This window comes from Marmota monax, unplaced genomic scaffold, assembly GCF_021218885.2.
Source record: "Marmota monax isolate L192 unplaced genomic scaffold, Marmota_monax_Labrador192_F-V1.1 WCK01_AAM20220418_F8-fsc00007, whole genome shotgun sequence".
Classification (NCBI taxonomy): Eukaryota; Metazoa; Chordata; class Mammalia; order Rodentia; family Sciuridae; genus Marmota; species Marmota monax.
This window is the reverse complement of record NW_026692781.1, coordinates 8,563,458-8,584,221: the sequence shown is the minus strand read 5'-3', so window position 1 is coordinate 8,584,221 and position 20,764 is coordinate 8,563,458. Positions and strand designations below refer to the sequence as shown.

Here is a 20,764-nt window from a genome sequence, read left to right as displayed (position 1 = left end):
CGCCGCCACGGCCGCTCATTGTCTCTCCCCTTCCACCCGGGGGGCAAACAGGAAGCGCGCCGCTAGGCCGAGCGACGGATGGGTACCCGGACCAATGAGCATAGCCGACAGAGAGCGTGGCAGCGAATAAGCGCGGAGAAGAGGGGCGGGACTTCCGGGCGGGCTGTCACCCTCTTCCCCCCTTTTGGGCTGGAGGCTCCACCTTTTGTGTTTCCCGCACAGTCAATCAAAATAGGAAAAAAAAATCCCCGGACCGCTCCGGCCGTGTCCGCCGCCGCTTCCCGCATCCTCTCTCGCCGCCGCCGCCTTCGCTCCTCACCATGTGTAAGGCGGCGGGGAGCCCCGCCTGAGGTGCCCTAAACACACTATGACCGGTACGTAAAGCCGAGAGAGAGCAACCCTTGCTGCTGCCGCCGCCGCCGCCGCCGCCGCCGACCACAGCCAGCTCGGGGCCGCCGCCGCCGCCGCCGCCGGCTCCCGGCCCCGAGCGTGCGACCGAGTGTCTGTGAGAGGCAGAAAGCCGCACTCCCCTCCGCCTTCTTCCCCTCCCCGCCAGCCACCGTCCAGCCCTCAAGCCCCAGCAACGCCGTCTCCCCGCCGGACCCCGGGGCAGGCGGCCTGGTCCGCCGAGAGCGCATCCCCCTGTGTGCGGGCGCGGGCGGGCGTGTGTGAGTGACTGACGGTGCGAGAGGAGCGAGCGCGAGTGAGAGCGAGCGGCGCGAAGGGAAAGGGGAGGAGAGGAGAGGAGAGGGGGCAGGGGCAGCGCGGGGAGGAGGAGGAGGAGGGAAAGAGGAGGAGGAGGGTTACAGCCGCGGCGGGCGGGGGCAGCAGCAGGAGGGGAGGAGGGAGCCGCCGCTCCGCCGCCGCCGGGGGGCGGGTGGGGGAGGGGAAGGGGCCTCGATCGGGGCTCGGAGTAATTTCGCCGCGGCCCGCGGGCCCCCCTCCCTCTCCTCCACCCGCCTTCCTCCCCACCCCCACCCCACCCCCCCGCGCTGTGCCTGCAGCTCCCGAAAAGCCCGTGAAACAAGAGGAAATGGCTGCCTTGGACGTGGACAGCGGCGGCAGCGGCGGCGGCGGCCACGGCGAGTATATGCAGCAGCAGCAGCACGGAAACGGCGCGGTGGCGGCGGCGGCGGCCCAGGTGAGGAGCTGCTGAGCCCCGGCCCGGCTCCCCCCTCGCGCCGCTTTCTCCTCCCCTCGCCGCTCCCCTCCCTCCTCTCCCCTCCCCTCCCCCGCCCCGGGAGCTGCCCGCCCGAGGCGCCAACGCTCCGACCCCGCCCGCGCTCCCCCGCCCGCCGCCTTTTTGTGCGTGTGTGAGTGTGCGCGCCCTCCCGGGGTGGGTTCCGGGCGGAAGGTGGAGGCCCGGCGCGCAGCCCGCCGCCCGCCTGCCGCGGACGGGGCCGGTGTGCGTGCGAGCGGGAGGAGAGCCGAGGAGGAGGAGGAGGAGAGCGCGGGCTGGCTCGCCCGGGCGCAGCCTGCGAGGACCGAGCCGCACTTCCTGTGCGAGCGGCGGCCCGGCCCTAACCGCCACCCCCTCCCTGTCTCCCTCTCTGAACCCGCCCATCGGGGGTAGGACACTCAGCCGTCACCGCTTGCTCTGTTGGCCGCTACCTGCAGCAAGATAGGGCCGCCATCGCCCGGCGACGACGAGGAGGAGGCGGCCGCCGCTGCCGGGGCCCCAGCCGCCGCCGCCGGAGCGGTAAGTCCAGCGCGCGCGGCCCGCCCCCGCCGCGGCCCTGCGCCCGCCATCCCGGGCCTGCGCCGCGCCAGCCCCAAAGGCCTCCCCGGCGCCCGCGCGGCCGCGACACGCGCGCGTCGCGGAGCCAGGGCTTCTTTCCTGCTCTGTGCATCCCTGTTTGGATCCCAAGTAAGCACATGCTTTCTCGAAATTGTCACTGTGGTACCTCGCTGAAAATTCTCAACAAAATGAAGTCTGAGAGGGCGGGGGTAGAGGACTCCAAAATGGATGTTTGAGCAATTCATATCTCTGCTGAAAACTCCTTCGCTGAACACTACATTTTAAAGCAAAGCCTATCGGCCATAGATAGTATCAACTAGAAAGGCAGTGTGTTTAGTTTCTAGAATTTTTGAGTCTGGAGCGTTTTCTGCTGGAAGTTACTAGATCTTAAACTGATTTAAGTCGAGAAGGTTTAATTTGAACTCTTTGTATGCAGGAATGAACACAGTGCTTTTTTTAAGTGACCTTTCAAAATGGTTGAATTTTACTTTTTGCAGACTACTACAAATTTGTACTAATTTTTTCTAAGCGTGGTAAATGAAAGGTCCGTTTAGCAACCGTTGAAATTAGCAGTTATTTATATAGTACTTAAGCTTTTGAAATTGAACACGAATATCTGTTAGAAACAAGTACAGGTGAAGAATTTTATCTTCATGCTCGTTAATGCATATCATACAGTAGAATTTGGTTGGCAAAACTTTTTTCATTGTATCAAATGACTGGCTAGTCCGATAGGATGTGGTGGGTTTCTTTTGGAAGTGTTTCTAGTGTCTGGGGAATGGGGAGGAACTGGCAGTGTTAGATGATGGTGTAAGACAAAATTAGTAACACATTGTAGAGTATTTTTTACGAATTTTATATTTGTTTGGATCGTTGCTGTTGCTTTAGTGTAACCTGTACATGTGTGCATTTGTTAAAATAGTTGAAACGCTTCTCAGTCTAATTTTTGTGGGTTATAAGAATTAATTGTGGTGGTGGGTTTATTTATTTATTTTTTGGTACTGAAGATTGAATTCAGGGGCCCTTTTACCACCGAGCAACATATACACACGCACACACACACATATGTATTTTATTTATAATATATAAATTTTGAGATGGGGCCTTGTTAAGTTTCTGAGGTTGACCTCGAACTTGGGATCCTCCTGCCTCAGCTTCTCTTTTGGAGGTATTGGCCATCATGTTGGCCTGAGTAGTGATGTTTTGAATGGTCACTGTAAAAAGAAAAGTTTGATATTTGGTATAGTGAATATGTAGGCATTACAAGTTTAAGCTAATGCATTGTTAAGTTATATTTGGAATTTTAGTGCTTCAGATTATGCTGTGGGGGATGTGAATAGTCTTAATGTCTTAATTGTGCTTTTTTAAGTAGATTAAAGCATAAAAGCATAAAATCATGTTTGTGAGAAGCATTGTTATTTAAACAAATCTGTGGATTGGCAAACCAGTTTTTTAAAAGTATATTCCTCCATACCCCAGAGTGCCAAAACACATTAACTGTTTATAAACCACTGCACAAGTAAAATTGAAAATTAGACTTCTTCTACTTTTTAAGTATTTCAAATAGGCCAAAATCTTTTTCCTAATTTGCCAGATTTACATATCACCTTATAGATGGGGGAAGGGAGAAGTGGAGAACGAAGAAGGAAGTTATGGGTGAAAATGTTATGTGTTAGTCTCAAGCCTAGGATTAGAATACTATCTCCAACTGTTTCCATGTCTCTTTAGATCTTCTCTGAATTATCACATAATCACTGACAACACATTTACCACCCCATCTTAAATAGAATCATTCTGAGATATCTGAGATTTATCAGTCAGACACCTCATAATTTGTCAATCACAATAAAATGAAAATTAGTTTTTTTTCAAAATAGAATTTTGTATATTGAAAATTAGTTTTGCCAGCAAACCCTTAGAACATATGTATGTTTGGCACATCTGCATAATATTTTTCACTTTGAGTAAAGTTGATAAGTCTGGCTTAGATGTTTGCCTTAGCAATAATAAAGATTATTTTTTTCCAGTTCATGGGCTTCCCCCCCCCCCCCCCTTTAAAAATGAACTTAGATACAGGGGCATTTGTGCAGTCCTGTAATCCCAGTGGCTTGGAAGGCTGAGGCAGGAAGATTGCAAGTTGAAAGCCCAGCCTCAGTAATTTAGCTAGTCTCTGAGCAATTTAGTGAGTCCCTGTCTCAAAATAAAAAGGGTTGGGTATGGGGCTCAGTGGTTAAGCCGCCCCCCTCCCGTTTAATCCCTGGTACCAAAAATTTTTAAAAATTTGTGGAATAATTTTAGATTTACAGGAAAGTTGAAAATAGAGAACTGAAAATTACCTTGTACCCTTCACCCAGCTTCTCCTCATGTTAACATAATTGTGGTACATTTATCAAAATTAGGAAATTAACATTGGTATAGTAATAACTAAAGTAATTACAGGATTTATTTGGATTTTGTCAGGTTTTCCACGAATGTTCATTTTCAGCTCCATAGGATCCATCTTGCAGTAACCACATTGCATATAGTGGAAATATACATATACAGTTCAACATTATGCCAGTTTAGCTTGATATTTCAAGATTTCAAAGGGCCTTGAAAGGCAATCAGCTGCATTAAAGATTTGCTTTAAAGAGTATGAATTTGGAATTTGTTAAAAGTGTTCTCACCTATGTATAATGTCCCAAAGCATGGATTCCCAAAGATGGAAGCAGAGCTCTTTTATACTTTGTTATTAAAAATGTCTGGAAATTAAAAAAGTACACGTATATGCAAGTATTAACTTGTGCAAACTATATTTGTGTGAACTTATGGATTATTTATATGCCTATTTCATTTGTACTGTAGTAAAATAAACTGAACAGATAAATATTATGAGTCATTGTCTGATCTTTGGTTTAAGTTGTAAATTTAGTGTTCATTAGTTTAGCACATAAGTGTTGAACTAAAATAAACGAATAGTAGCTTATTTCAAGAAAAGGTTATTATTCCATTTTGTAAGACCTACAGTGTCATTGTAATTAATTTATTGAAGTCTGTTTGAGTTCTATTAATTTCCCTTTAAGGTCTCAACCTGCGTGTTTGCTTAAGAGTGGTTCTTAGTTTGATTCCACTTTAGCTTCACACTTGTTCTTGTTTTCAATTGTGTGTGTGTGTTGCTGGGGGTTGAACTACCAGCCCTATTTCTGGCTTTTTATATAGCCATCTGTGGGGACTGAAAAGTTAATTATCCTTTCAAAATACTAAGCAATAAATGGTATGAATTTTCTTTTCCCTTTCCACAGGTATCTTCTAAGAAGTTTCATCCTTTTTTTTCTTTTCTCTCAATCCCATCCCCCTCATTTTTATACACAATTGCATCCTAGGATGCCTTTGTAATGAATTTGTTATAGTAACATCCCTGCTGGTACCAACTTTTGATGCCCACCCCTCCGCCCAGGCTGCTGTAGTTTGGTGTCCTCTTCATTTTGGGATTGTGTGTTTATATAGAGAGGGACACTTTCATGGCCAAATGATATTTTGTTAATTGTCCAAAAAGAATACTAGAGTTACTAATAAAAACACTGGACTTTTCTTTAATTTGTAAGTTCATATAGGGGGTTATCTTATACCTAAACCAATATTAATTCTTGTCTTGGTTATGGGTGTTTGTTTTCAATACTGGGGTTTGAACCCAGTGGTGTTTTACCTCTGCGCTACATCCCTAACTCCATTTATCTATCTGTCTAGTGCTGGGGATCAAATCCAGGACTTGTGCAAGCTAGGCAAGTGCACTACTGCTAAGACACATCCCTAGCCCTATTTTTATTTAAAAAAATATTTTTAATTGTAGATGGACACAGTGCCTTTATTTTGTTTATTTAGTTTTGTGTGGTGCTGGGGATCTAACCCAGGGCCTCACACATGCTAGGCAAATTCTCTATCACTGAGTTAAACCCCAGCCTCTTAGCCCTATTTTTTAAAATTTTGAGAGGGTCTAGCTGAATTGCCGAGGTTGCCCTTGAATTTCAGTCCTCCTACCTCAGCCTCCAGAGTATCTGGAATCACAGGTGTGTGCCACCATGTCCAGCAGGGTTGTGTTTTTATGTCTGTTTCCCTTTGATTCGCTTCCAATAATTCAACACAACATATTATAATGTTTTTGGTGGCAGATGACTTTCTAATTTATCCCTTTCCTATTATTTATTTTATATTGTCTCTTAGTGAGATGAAATTTCACTGATGAAATTTATTTTGCAAAATGAGTGGACTTAGAAAACTTTAATTTTGAAATATTTGGATTTTTTTCATTGTGGAATTATGGAAATAACAGGTTTAAAATGAACTTATAGCCCTTTTAGAAGGTTCTAATACCTCAAAGTTGATTTTATTGATCCATTTTTATCATTCCATTTCTGTCATTTTCTTTGCAATGGTTTTAAGGTAAAATACCAGTAATTATTCATTCAATAAATTATATATTGATCTTAATTTGTGCCAGCAATTGTGGTAGCTATCTACTGGAGGCTTTTTCTAAATCTTTTCTTTTAATCTTAATAATCACCAAAACTTGGGATTTTGACGTGCTCTAAAGTTTATAAAGCTTAAATATTTTCTTTTTGGTTCTCTTGACCTTTCCTGCAAGATAACATTTTGCCCATTGTGAGCATGTAATAGTCTCCCTTTCCCTAAGCATAGTTTTAGTTGAAATCAAAAGTTGGATTTGGTGACATCCCCCCCATTCTGTTTAAAAAATCTGTTTTACAGCAGATTTTAAAAACTACATATCTGTTGCATAAAATATGTTTTGTTTGCCTGAAATTTTTGCTTAAGCTATTTGTTGCTGCCTTCCATCTTTGAGCTTCACAGATTTTTTAAAATATATTCCTTTTACCTTGGGCTTATTCACAGAAGTTCATAATGCTTTCTCATTTTGTTTTGGAGATTTTGCTTTCATTTAGTGACCTGTTTTGCTGGGAAAATGATACTACAGTTTATTTTATTTATTTATTTTTATTATTAATTAACAAAAAAGTTTTTTAGTTGTCAGTGGACCTTTATTTTATGTATTTATTTACATGTGCTGCTGAGAATTTAACCCAAGCCCCACACATGCCAGGCAACCCCACTGAGCCACAACCCCAGCCCTACTGTTTATTTAGCTTCTGCAGAGGGGATAACTTGGGCATATTTACTCAGATTTGTTATTTGAGTGGTTGTATTTATTTTCAAGGAATTTCTTGACTAGAAATTGGTGGTTGAATATCTTTGTCTCAAAAAATAAAACTGTAGGTGCCATAAATTTGACATTTTTTTAAAGAAAGGAAAGTGGTCAGAATGCCAGTATTGTAAAATTGATTTATGCATGAGCTATTATATATATATATATATATATATATATATATATATATATATATTTTTTTTTTTTTTTTTCTTTTTGTATTTGTAGATGGACACAATACCTTTATTTTATTTGTTTGTTTTATGTGGTTCCCGGGATTTGAACCCAGTGTCTCACACATGCTAGGCAAGCACTCTACCACTGAGCCACAATCCTGGCCCTTCCTATTTTTCTTCTTCTTCTTTTTTTAAAATATTTTTTAGTTGTAAATGGATCTTTCATTTTATTTATTTATTTATATGTGGTGCTGAGCATCAAACCCAGGGTCTCCCACATTCAAGGCAAGTGCTCTTACTACTGAGCCACTACTCCAGCCCGAGATAGTATATTCTTTTATTTAAAAAACTTGTAAATTGGGGCTGGGGATGTGGTTCAAGTGGTAGCGCGCTTGCCTAGCATGTGTGAGGCCCTAGGTTCGATTCTTAGCACCACATAAAAAAATAAATAAAGATTGTGTATACCTAAGACTAAAAAATAAATTTAAAAAAAACTTGTAAATTTAATTTAGGCTAGAAATAGTTAACAGTTGATTCTCCAGATAAATAATAATCTTAAAGTAAAGATTGGATTTTAGACTTGCTTTTTAGTATATAGACTTTAAATATCCTTAGTTTACTTAAAATGCCAAAAGGCTGAAGTGAAACATGAGGGATGAAATAAAATTTTAGTTTTGATACCAGTTGAAGTTGAATGACATGTGACTTTAATATCTGGTGCTTCATTTTCAAATTTAAAATCAACAAGTTTAACTATATAGTTTAATAAGTATGTATTTCAAAGACAGATAACTATTTTAGTTCAGGCTTGGAGATTTGTACTGGGTCCACAGTTTCTCTGCCTTTAGTCTCTTCTGCCTTTCTTTCAGTCTCCTTCCTTGGACCTTAGTTTATCTTTATAAAATACAGATGTGATTGCACTTGCTTATTAAGTGTTTATAGCTGTCATTCACTATCTGCAGGACAAAGTCCAAGCCCTGTAGTAGGATCTACAGGCCATTTATAGACCTTGATAAAAATGTCTAGTTTTGTTCTTCCATTATTTTTGTCTATAAATAGGAGCCTTTTTGGATCTTGTTTTGAACTTCAAACTCAAAACTGCATATTATTCTTTTTCTTTTTGTCTGTAATTATGTTGTTTCTATACCTTTCTTAATGTCTCTGTTTCTGACAACAGTGAAATCTTACATATTTTAATACTTCAAATATATTGCATGTGAAATCTCTCCTCCAGTCTTTATGTTCCCACATAATATTTTCATCAGGTGGCTAGTATATGCCACTTTTCACATTGTATTAGTTTGTGTATGTCTGCTTGGATGGAGTGTGAACAATTTGAATATAGGGTTGTATTGTTTACTCATTCATCCTTATTCATCTTGGCAGCTATATTCAGTGTTTGAATTGAGTCATTAAACTATGGTTCATTCTTTATGTATAAATAACTACAGAAAATTAAGGAGCTTCCTTAAAAGATTTTAGATCTTTTGCTATATTATTTGCATTAAACTTTATGGAATTTTATGGAATTTCTAAGTTGGGAAAACAGTATTTGTCTTAACCTTTTTTAATGGTTACAGACCCCCTTTGGGAATATGATAAAACCCCAGATTATTTTCCCCCTCCCCAACTTTGAAAAGTTGATATGGTCTTTTTATAGGATTTAGAAATTCCCTTGAAGCCTGGTTATGTATCCTAGGTTGACAATGCTAGGCTGGATGTGCTTTTATGTTCTCATTATCTAGTGACATATGGGGTTATAGAAAATTATAGATAGGTTTGTAAATAAGTGGAATAGAGATGGCTTGATTTTGATGGTGAGTAAATCATATAGGGTCCTATTCCCAGTGGCTTTACCCCTGGTATTAGTAGGGTCCAAGTATGGCATAGTGTTTAAGGACCTGAGTTTGGAGTTAGTTTTAGCCTAGTTTTAAATCCTGTCTTGGTCACTTGAAACAATGTGACTTTGTCCCTCGATTTTCTCATCTGTAAGATAGGGATGATAATAAATTCTATCAAATATAATTGTTTTAGCTGGTCAGGTGCAGTGGTGCACATCTGTAATCTCAGTGGCTTGGGAGGCTGAGGCCAGAGGATTGTGAGTTCAAAGCCAACCTCAGCAACTTAGTGAGGCCCCTAAACAATTTAGTGAGACCCTATTTCAATATAAAATGTAAAAAAAAAGGATGGAGATGTGGCTCAGTGGTTAAGTGCCCCTGGGTTCAATCCCTGGTACCAAAAAAAGCAAATGAGATAGTCTTAAACCTTGTTACAGTATTTGGCATATAAAGAAAAGCTTAGATCATTAGCTTAAAAAATATCTACCATTTGACATTGGCATGCAGGATTTTTTTATTTTTTATTTTGTGACAGGGTCTTACCAAGTTGCTGAGGCTGTCCTTGAATTTGTAATCCCCCTGCATTTGCCTCTCAGGTCACTGGGATTATAGTGGAGCATCACTGTGCTGAGCCTGACATGGAGGGTTTTTTTTTTGCTTTCTGCTTTCCCTGCTGGCATTTTTCCAATGTTGCCTATGTGACTATATGGGTGATCCCAGAGATTTCTAGCAGGTAACAGCATACAAAACATATATGCCTGGCATTCTACTAGAATCTTAGAAAAGTAAGTAAAACCAAACCAAGTCTAAATCCTCCAGCTTTTGGATTCTAGAAAAGCTTTTCAGATGGGGCTTCTTTACTCTGTAGTCACAGGGCAATAATAACCTTTCCTTACCAAGTTTTTATAAAGTTTCTTTTTTTTTTTTTAGTAGTTCATGATAAAAGTGAAGGACTTGATGGGTATGCTTATGAAATTCCACTAATCATGAGTTTATTCTGAAGTACCTTAATATATATCATAAAAGAATAGCTTTAATTGTTTGACTTAAGGTTTATAGCAATAATATACAAATCTTATTTTTCTAACTCAGATAACTTTAACACTGCACTGTTCACAATTATAGTACTCTGGATTTATTGACATTTTTAGTGGGTTGTATACTTTTTTATACTTTTTAGTGGGTTATGCACTTCCTTAGCTGTTTAGTAGTTGTCATGTTTGGTTTGAACTGTTCATAATCTATTCTAGCCACCTCCATTTAAAAAAAACAAAAACACTATAAACGTTAGTGATTATAGATGAGTAATTGGAAGATCATAGTTCCAGACTCATTTGCTGCATGATTTCAAGACCTGCCCAGGGCAACATAGCAAGACTCCATTTCCAAAACATTAAGAAAAAATTTGATCAGGTCATGATAAATAGAATGGACTGTCTTCACAATAACTAACAAAACTGCAAGGATTGTTGTAGTTTGTACAGTATTACTTTTGTATTTTAGTCCTGTTATGTTATTAAGGGGATTTTCACTCTTAGATAGTAGGATTTATACTAGTTTAGAGTTTTTTTTTTTTTTTCTTCAAGAATTGGTTTAAACATACCACAAAATATATCACAACATTTTTGTTTTCTTCATCCAGACAGGTGATTTGGCTTCTGCACAGTTAGGAGGAGCACCAAACCGATGGGAGGTTTTGTCAGCCACACCTACAACTATAAAAGATGAAGCTGGTAATCTAGTACAGATTCCAAGTGCTGCTACTTCGAGTGGGCAGTATGTCCTTCCCCTTCAAAATTTGCAGAATCAACAAATATTTTCAGTTGCACCAGGATCAGATTCATCAAATGGTACAGTGCCCAATGTTCAATATCAAGTAATACCACAGATTCAGTCAACAGATGGTCAGCAGGTTCAGATTGGTTTCACAGGCTCTTCAGATAATGGGGGTATAAATCAAGAAAGCAGTCAAATTCAGATCATTCCTGGCTCTAATCAAACCTTACTTGCCTCTGGAACACCTCCTGCTAATATCCAGAATCTCATACCACAGACTGGTCAAGTCCAGGTTCAGGGAGTTGCAATTGGTGGTTCATCTTTTCCTGGCCAAACCCAAGTAGTTGCTAATGTGCCTCTTGGTCTGCCAGGAAATATTACCTTTGTACCAATCAATAGTGTCGATCTAGATTCTTTGGGACTCTCGGGCAGTTCTCAGACAATGACTGCAGGCATTAATGCCGATGGACATTTGATAAACACAGGACAAGCTATGGATAGTTCAGACAATTCAGAAAGGACTGGTGAGCGGGTTTCTCCTGATATTAATGAAACTAATACTGATACAGATTTATTTGTGCCAACATCCTCTTCATCACAGTTGCCTGTTACGATAGATAGTACAGGTATATTACAACAAAATACAAATAGCTTGACTACTTCTAGTGGGCAAGTTCATTCTTCAGATCTTCAGGGAAATTATATCCAGTCGCCTGTTTCCGAAGAGACACAGGCTCAGAATATTCAGGTTTCTACAGCACAGCCTGTTGTACAACATCTACAGCTTCAAGATTCTCAGCAGCCAACCAGTCAAGCCCAAATTGTGCAAGGTATTACACCACAGACAATCCATGGTGTGCAAGCCAGTGGTCAAAATATATCACAACAGGCTTTGCAAAATCTTCAGTTGCAGCTGAATCCTGGAACCTTTTTAATTCAGGCACAGACAGTGACCCCTTCTGGACAGATAACTTGGCAAACATTTCAAGTACAAGGGGTCCAGAACTTGCAGAATTTGCAAATACAGAATACTGCTGCCCAACAAATAACTTTGACGCCTGTCCAGACACTCACGCTTGGTCAAGTTGCAGCAGGTGGAGCCTTGACTTCAACTCCAGTTAGTCTAAGCACTGGTCAGTTGCCAAATCTACAGACAGTTACAGTAAACTCTATAGATTCTACTGGTATACAGCTACATCCAGGAGAGAATGCTGACAGTCCTGCAGGTGAGTCTTAAATGATGTCCTTCCATAAAAAGTATAGTTATAATATATGGGGAAATTTTTATTAGCATATAGCTTTCATTAAAGATGACATGTTCCTATGTTTATATGAAAGTAGACATCAGAGTGTCTTCCAAATTGTTCTTTGAAAGTTTTGAAGTTAAGGTTTCATTTTTCTCTTATGCCAATTACATTTGTAGTTTCCTTTGTTTTGACATCTGGTGTTGTCAAGCATTACAGAATTTAATTTTGCAGGTAGTGTCTTGTTTGGCCCTGATGTGATTTGGTTTAAACATTGTGTGCATTATATTTGGTTGATCATATTAGCATAGAGTAGAGTACTTATGTAGCTGTCTTAGTCACAAACTAGCTATGTGATTTTGGATAGGATTTTTTTTTTCTCTTGAAAACTTGGTTTCCTCATTGTGTGAAATGGGATATTAGTAACTTCATATCTAGGATACCTTCTAGATGTAACATGTGCTCCTCACCCCCACCCTTGCAGAATTGAACCCATGGGTACTTTACCATTGAGTTATATCCCCTGTTCTTTATTTTATTTTATTTTTTTAAATTGTGAGGCAGAATCTCTCTCACTTAAGTTGGTGAGGCTGACCTCAAACTTGTGATCCTCCTGTCTCCCAAATTGGTGGGATTACAGGCATGCCCTATCACGCCAAACTCCTTTTCCTTGTGAGAAATTTGGGACATATGCTTAGAATGTTGGAATTGCCCATGAATCTCAGATCTGTATTTGGAAATTCTTCAATTGTGTTTGTGCCTTCTGAGTCTGGGTTTAGAGCAGCAGTTCTTGAAGTGTGGTCTGCCCCCAAGACCCGTTCAGAGGTTCTTTATGTGAAAGTACTTTTTTTTCGGAAGCACTTAAACACTGAGCCACATCCCCAGCCCTTTTTTGTATTTTATTTAGAGACAGGATCTCACTGAATTGCTTAGTGCCTCACCATTACTGAGGCTGGTTTTGAACTCAAAATCCTCCTGCCTCCCTAAGCCCCTGAGATTACAGGTGTGCACCATCACGCCCAGCTGAAACTACTTTTCATAATAATACTAAGAAATTACTTGATTTTTTTTTCCCCCCTCTCCAGTGTTCACACTTTCACTGATGGTGGACCAAACTACTAGTATTTTCCTGACTGTGCACTTGCAGTTAAAGAAAAATTTGTTTCACTGAAGAATGACATACATGAGTCAATAAAAAGTTATTTTTGCTAAATGTCAACTCTTTAGAGCTGCATATCTTTTAAAAAACAGTAGATTTATTGGATTCTAACTCACATACTATAAAATTCACCTTTTATACAATTGAGTAGTTTTTTAAACATAGTCACAGACTTGTGCAGCCATCATCACTATCTAATTTTAGAGCATTTTCATCACCCCAAAAAGAAACCCATACCTATTAGTAGTCATTTCTCATTCCATCCCATCTCCCAGCTTCTAACAACCACTGTCTTTCTGTCTCTTTGGATTTGCATATTCATTCATAGTAGTGAATTATATAACGTGTGGCCTTTTGTCTCTGGCTTCTTTCATACAGTGTGTTTTCAAGGTTCATCTATGGTACAGCATGTCAGTACTTCATTTCCCTTTATGGCCCAATATTCCATTGTATGCCAAATTTTATTTTTCTATTGATGGAAATTTGGATTGTTTCCACTTTGGGGCTATTATGAATAATGGTGCCGTGAACATTTTGTGTATAGTTTTTTGTGTGGACATGGATTTTTCTTTTGAGGAATGGGTACTAGGTTCTATGGTAATTCAGTGTTTGAGGAATTGCTAAAAAGGTTTTTCCGAAAAGAATGAACCATCTTGTATTCCCACCAGCATTGTATGAGAGTTTCAGTTTCTCTAATTCCTGACAATGCTTATTATTGATCATCATCTTATAACCACCCTATTGGGTACGAAGTAATATCTCATTATGGTTTTGGTTTGCAGTTCTTACTGATGTCTATAATATTCTTTGTGAGGAAAAGGGAAGTATGCTTTAATAAAGCATTTCTGCTGCCTACCAAAATAAGATAATTGACTTTGAAAAAAAAGCACTTTTCCCTGTTGTACAATCTTGTATGTTATAAGCTGAAATATTGTTTTTACTTGAACAACTGACAAGCTATGGTTTGGGGGACTTCAGATATTAAGTGACAAATAATTAAGCAAAAGTAAATGAAGTAAGCTTGTCATTTAAACCCTACAATACTTCTTGTTAGTGATAAAACATGGACTTTCCAGTTAAAATTAGAATTTTGGCTAAAATCTACTTCTGTGAGTTTGTTAGCTTCTTTATACTTAACATTTTTCTGAGGAGATGGGTGGTGCTATAAATAAATAGAATCTGTTTGATATTGTAATATTATACCAACACTTGGAAGATCTATATGAAAAACTCAGTGAATCAGTAGCTTTTATTTTTCATTTTCATATATATTACACATAGGTATTGGGGATTGAACCCAGGGGCCCTTTACTATTGAGTATAGGATCTCACTGCTGCTAAGCTCTTGCCTCAGCTTCACTGTGTGCTTATAGGTATGTACCATCCTGCCTGGCTGTACATAGTTTTTAGATGATGAACTTATTATCATGGGTATTATTGAATTATTATACATGGGTAAAAGCCATTTAAAGTACAAGATAGATAACGAGTGTGAAAAATTTACCAATTCGGTGTAAGATTCCATATTTCAACTGAGTTAAGAAACTGCCACTTGTCAAGTTTGGTGGTATCAAAGAAAACCCAATTGTTTGAAAGGCTATTAAATTATTCTTCCCTTTTCCAGCTGCATATTTTTGTGAGACTATATATCTTCAAATGCTTCAACCCAAACCACATATTGCAAGAGATTGAATGTGAAAGTGGATCTGAGATGCTTTTGACTTCTTTTAATCTGGATTCTACAGAGATTTGCAAAAATGTGAAACATGGTTTCTTTTATGAAAAGTGTTTGGGCAGCTTTTTCATAAAATGTTAATTCATTTTCATTTTATTTATTTATTTATGGTGCTGGGGATTGAACCCAGGGCCCTGTGCATGTGAGGCAAGCACTCTACCAATTGAGCTATATCCCCAGCCCAAAGTGTTAATTTATATTAACATGTTAATGGATTTATTTATTTAATGGTGTCAAGCAAATCCAGGGTCTCATGCATGCTAGCCAAGTTCTCTACTGTATTTACTTTAAATTAATTTTAACAATTTAAAATTTCTTATTTTTAATATAGTAAATATGTCTAATATGATAAATATAAATATATATATACGCACACACATATATACATATATATGCGAATATGGATGTGAGTATACGTGTGTGTATCCTACATGAATAAAAGGTTTTTGGGGAACCTCAGTAGAGTTTAAAATAGAGAGTCCTGGGTTGGGGGTGTAACTCAGTGGAGGAGTTTGTGCTTAGTGTGTGTGAGACCTTGAGTTCAATCCCTAGGTCTTAAGACTAAAATGTTTGAGAATTACTGGTAAGATGACGGACTTCTGAAGACAATTTGAAACATTTGAATATTCTTTCTTAAAAATATTTGAAAATAGTTTTTAGTGATTACTTAATGTTATAGAGTGTTATTACATGTTAGAAACATCTCCAGAATTTGTGATTTTTGTAGATTTATGTTGATGTTGAATTTATGAGTCTCTTAAGTATTAGTAAGGTGATTTCAGGTGTTATCAAATAGGAACACTGAATTAAATACAAAATGGAGGGCTGGGGTTATGGCTCAGTGATAGAGCACTTGGCTAGCATGTGTGAGGCACTGGATTTGATTCTCAGCACCACATAAAAATAATAAAGGTTCATCCACAACTGAAGTATATATAAATAACATACGTATATATATATGTGTGTGCATGTGTATATATGTGTATGTGTATACATACATATATACATAAAATTTATTTATTTATTTTTTTTAAAATTTTTATTGTTGGTTGTTCAAAACATTACATAGTTCTTGACAAATCATATTTCACACTTTGATTCAAGTGGGTTATGAACTCCCATTTTTACCCCGTATACAGATTATACATAAAATTTAAAAATACAATTTTTTTTAATATTTATTTTTTTAGTTTTCCGCCAACACAACATCTTTATTTGTATGTGGTGCTGAGGATCAAACCCAGTGCTGTGTGGATGTCAGGCGAGCGTGCTACCGCTTGAGCCACATCCCCAGCCCCTAAAAATACAATTTTAAAAAATAAACATAAAATTTAAAAAAAAATGTAGTTTACTGAATGGTAGTCTGAAAGGGTAAATAAAGTACTCCAGAAGGACATTAAGTTTGTTCCAGTTTTAAAGAATGGGGAGCTGGAAATGGTGGTGCATGCCTGCAGCTACTTAGAAGCTGACAAGGAGGATTGCAAGTCCATGTAGACATCTTAGTGGGACTTTGTCTCAAAAAAAGTAATAAGGACTGGGGATGTAACTCAGTGGTAGAGTACCCCTGTCCTGGGGGAAAGTTTTGTTGTTGAGAAAGTAAAGTTAAAGCAAATGAGAATTTAAAATGCTGGATAGTACACAGCATATTTAAAAATAAAAACTAGGAAATTATCATTTGGGAAATATTAGATATTAGGAAAACTTTTTTCTTGGTTATGCTATTTAATTGACAAGAAGGGGAAATAGGGACCAAGGATGAAGCTCAGTGGTGGAGCTTATAGGAGGTCTTACAAGTTCCCAAAAAGTGGGGGATTCAGAGATAAATTATTATTTTTTCCAGCATAAGACATTTTTATCTGTGCTAGGAATAGTATACCCAGATGAAAATGCTTAATACTTTGACATATTTGGTTTGCATTTTTGATAAGTATGAAATTAATGTAACAATTTTCCCAAATACTGGATAAGGTATCCTCTTCCTCTAAAATCAGGGCTTTGGAATTTGTCTCTTTAAAGTTCCCATTTAATAAAAATGAACTCTATTCCAGCCTTTTTAAAGTTTTGGGCTCCTCCTCTTGTGAGATAATTTTACTATCCCTTGTCCCTTAAGAGCAGATCCCTGAGGCAGAGTAAGCACAAGGCAAACAGAATAATATAGGCAAAAGAGGAAAGTGACTTTGGCTAGGCTAATATTATATAAGGAAAGTCTGAGGAAAGGTAGGATAAAGAGGGAATTGAGAACTCTTTTTGGATTTGTTGAATTTGAAATTTCTATTATATATCCATAGTAAAGTGTTTTAAATAAACAGTTGGATATGTTGGATATCAGAATCTGGTGTTCAAGTTGGTTAGAGATAAAATGTAGGGTGTCATTAATGTATATAGATGTGACAAGATGAAATCATTCAGGTCATATAGCTTCTTAACCTTTTGTTGCATGGTAGAAACTCACAGGGAACTTCTAAAAAAAAAAAATGCTAACAACTTGTGTTCACCCGCCTCTCAGTTCTAATTTAATTGCTCTGTATGAGGCCTAGGAAAAAAATCCCAAAGGGATTTTGAAGTACAGCTGGTTTCTGAATTACTTAACTTTGTGAGCAAGGAATATAATAGAGGTTGGAATAGGTGTCATTTTCAACCTGAAGTTATTTCTCCAGATTTTTCAAATGAGCTGTCTAGCACAGAATCAAAGGTAACTAGGCATATGAGGAGATCAGACACAAATGAGAACCAGTAGGAACAATACAAATAGACCACTGGAACTCCTGATAACAAAAATTATGAAATGTGGACTGAAACACCTGTTTATAGTGGTCTAGGAGATAAATGCCAACCCCCTTCAAAATTTTAAGATTTAGAGACCATAATAAAAATGACATTACCGGTTTGTGAAAAAACCAAATAGAAATTTAGCAACTGAAGCTTAAAATATAAAATTGAAGAAAATTTTGGAGGCTTTGCCAACATTTAGAGAGTGAAGTAGAGAAGGATCCAGCAAAGGAAACAGAAGGAGCTTCCTGGAGAGAGTGATATCCTGGAATCCAAATCAATAAACTACCTAAGAAAGGTAGTGGGAGTAACTTTCATACATTGTAGACAGAATATGTAAAATGATAGAGAATGGGAGATAAGAGGAAGATAATGGTTGTCCCCGGCCCTTAACAAATACATTCAGTAGTGCAGGAGAAGGAAACCTGGGCAGAATGACTTAATGGGGGTGGGGGTGGGGAGAAGATGGTAACTGGAGATGAATTTGGTTAAAGGAGGATTTTTATTTCAGGAATGTATCAGTAAAGAGTGGGAAATTGATGCTGTAAAGAAGGTAAAATGGATAAAAGATTTGAAGAAGGCAAGGAAGATGAAATGTAGGACCATGGGTATAGTAGAGGTTGGGCAATCCAAGTCTGAGAAAATTTGGAAATTGAGATTTAAAACAATTGCAGTAGTATTGGTTTCCCACTTGAACAATTAGCATAACTGTGTGTTTTTCTCCAGTTGCTGTGCTGCTGGGATGTATGTACAGGTTTGATTCTTCTCCCAAGTAAAAAGTTCCGAGTACTTTTGATTTTTCTCTACCATGTTTTTGTGACCTCTTCTTCCTATCCATTCTCATTTTGTTAACCTGGCTCTAACTGGCCCCTGATCTTTTCTCTTTCCAGTTCATTTACAATTAACAAAAAGAGTTTCATTTTTTGAATAGGCAATAGGGCATAAGGCACAACTTGCAAAGATATAAAAAGTGTAATTAATAGGTTAGTTTCTTTCCTTCCTTAATCCTTAAGTTCCTAGTAGCTTTTTTTTTTTTGGAGTTGGGGGAGAATGTTGGGTATTGAACCCCAGGGCTTTGCGCTTGCCAAGCAGGTGCTGTACCACTAAATGAACCCCAGCCCTTAAATTTGTAGCTTTTACAGAAGACCCTTGACTTAAAGAATTATGTTTCAGAAACCAGTGTATAAACTTGAGAGGGAACATGCTAAGAGAAGCCAAAGGAATTTTAGATTGGTTTGCTTTCATATGAGGGAATTTAGTAGAATTGTGACTGGTTTCAAAGTTCTTTTAACACTACAGATTTTATGTGCTGCAAGAATAACATGTTGAAAGATTTTTAAAATATTAAGTTCTTTTTTGTCTTTGAGTAATTCATATGAAATACTTGAATGAAATGTTATATCTGAGATAAACAATCTGGAGGTAATTTGGCTTGTATAGATGATAGGTATATTGGGGTTTGTTAAATACTGTTTTACTTTTGTATATATTTGAGATCTTATACAATAGAAAGCTTTTGAAAATATTTGGTCCTCTCATGTTTTTGATTAGTGGAAATTTTCAATTACAAAAGTTTTTTAAGAGAAACAACACACTAGTAATATTGGACTTTTGGTGCCAGAAGATCCCTGTGATGGCTTGGGTTAGTGAGCCTTGTTCATAGTTAACAGCTTGGGTAGAGTGTGAATACTTACTTGGCTCTCAAGTAGAAAGGATTTTATAGTTCTATGAAAGCCTTGAAGATAGATTTTTGATTCTAGACTGTTTTGCTGCTGCTTTTATCTCCTATAATACGAAGAAAGTAGTTGATAAATGTCAGGGGTTGACTCGTTATACACTAAACTGCAGTGAAGTGTTCTTGGTTTGCTTAAAAATGAAGGGGAAAGCCACATTTTTATAAATGCTGTTCTTATATTTTGGCTGTATGTAAAATGTAGGGGCATTTGGCGAAAGGCAGAGAAAGGCTTAAAAACTTGAGAGAAGAGAGAAGGTGAACAAGCTTCTTAGAGTGAAACTGTATTCAGTCAAATAAGTAGTACTTTTTTTTTAAACTGGGTGCTTTATAAGAGAAGTGTATACATGTTCAGTTCTTAAGAGGCTTACTGATTTGTTGGGGGTATTAATGGTAGACATATGGGGCAGTAATAATCACTATAAATCAGTGCATAATTGACAGTATAAATCAATGTAATAAGTTAGTAAATTGCATGATGGAGATAATTGTGTAGTTCAGAGGAGATCAAAGAGTGCTCCATTTGTCAGTGGGGACTTCACAAGAAGGAAGAACTTGAATGGATCGTATCTATATTTGTATAGATAGAGATGAGAGGAAGATGTTTACTAACAAGGTAAAAAGCACTGTCAATATGCTTATTCAGGAGACAGCTTAATAATGAGCATTTCCCCCAAAATGGTTTGTAAGATGTTAAATAGGTATTATTAAATAAGTCATGAAAATGTTCATTAGCATATCAAAGTTTCTGGGAAATTCAGTGGATAATAAACCTGATCTTTTAAGGAAAGATCGAAGCTACATCTTTGTTCTTACTTTGGATTATACATCTCTAAAGATTAGTAATATGTCATTGGGTTAGCGAAGAACTACCAGAAATGTTAATAGCATGAATAGCAGTTGAGGCTATTTGGTGACTAGAGGCTGATAGGGCACATTTTATTTGAATAGACAGGATAAGAGTGTAGAACACAACCCCGTAGCTATGAGGATTTTACTATTTTTAGTCTTGTTAAAGAGCCATTGAAAGTTTTTTTGGGGCGGGGGGTTGGCTCATACTGGGATTGAGCTCAGGGGTACTCGACCACTGAGCGATATCCCCAGTCCTGTTTTGTGTTTTATTTAGAGACAGAGTCTTACTGAGTTGCTTAGTGTCTCGAAGTTGCTGAGGCTGGCTTTGAACTTCTGTCTCAGTCTCCCAAACTGCTGGGATTACAGTCATGCGCCACCACGCCCAACCCATTGAAAGTTTTTTTAAGAGGAATAACATGAGGGGCCAGGGATGTGGCTCAAGCGGTAGCGCGCTTGCCTGGCATGCGTGTGGCCCGGGTTCGATCCTTAGCACCACATACAAACAAAGATGTTGTGTCCGCCGATAACTAAAAACAAAATAAATATTA

The 20,764-nt window shown here is 38.6% G+C and overlaps 1 protein-coding gene across 4 annotated transcripts in view; it reads left to right on the top strand.

Annotated features, from left to right (window-relative positions):
• The first annotated feature begins 232 nt into the window (after nucleotides 1-232).
• Sp3 (Sp3 transcription factor) overlaps nucleotides 233-20,764 on the top strand; it is a 58,500-nt gene continuing 37,968 nt past the window's right edge. For 3 of the 4 annotated variants that reach the window (XR_009227012.1, XM_058580205.1, XM_046447201.2), the window contains exons 1-4: nucleotides 233-374; nucleotides 1,005-1,141; nucleotides 1,574-1,699; nucleotides 10,592-11,951. Coding sequence is in view for 3 of the 4 variants with exons in the window: in XM_058580205.1 (XP_058436188.1) it covers nucleotides 368-374; nucleotides 1,005-1,141; nucleotides 1,574-1,699; nucleotides 10,592-11,951 (1,630 nt within the window). In the remaining variant the exon portion in view is untranslated. The remainder of the gene's footprint in view (nucleotides 375-1,004; nucleotides 1,142-1,573; nucleotides 1,700-10,591; nucleotides 11,952-20,764) is intronic. The other variant, XM_058580204.1, reaches the window with a different exon arrangement.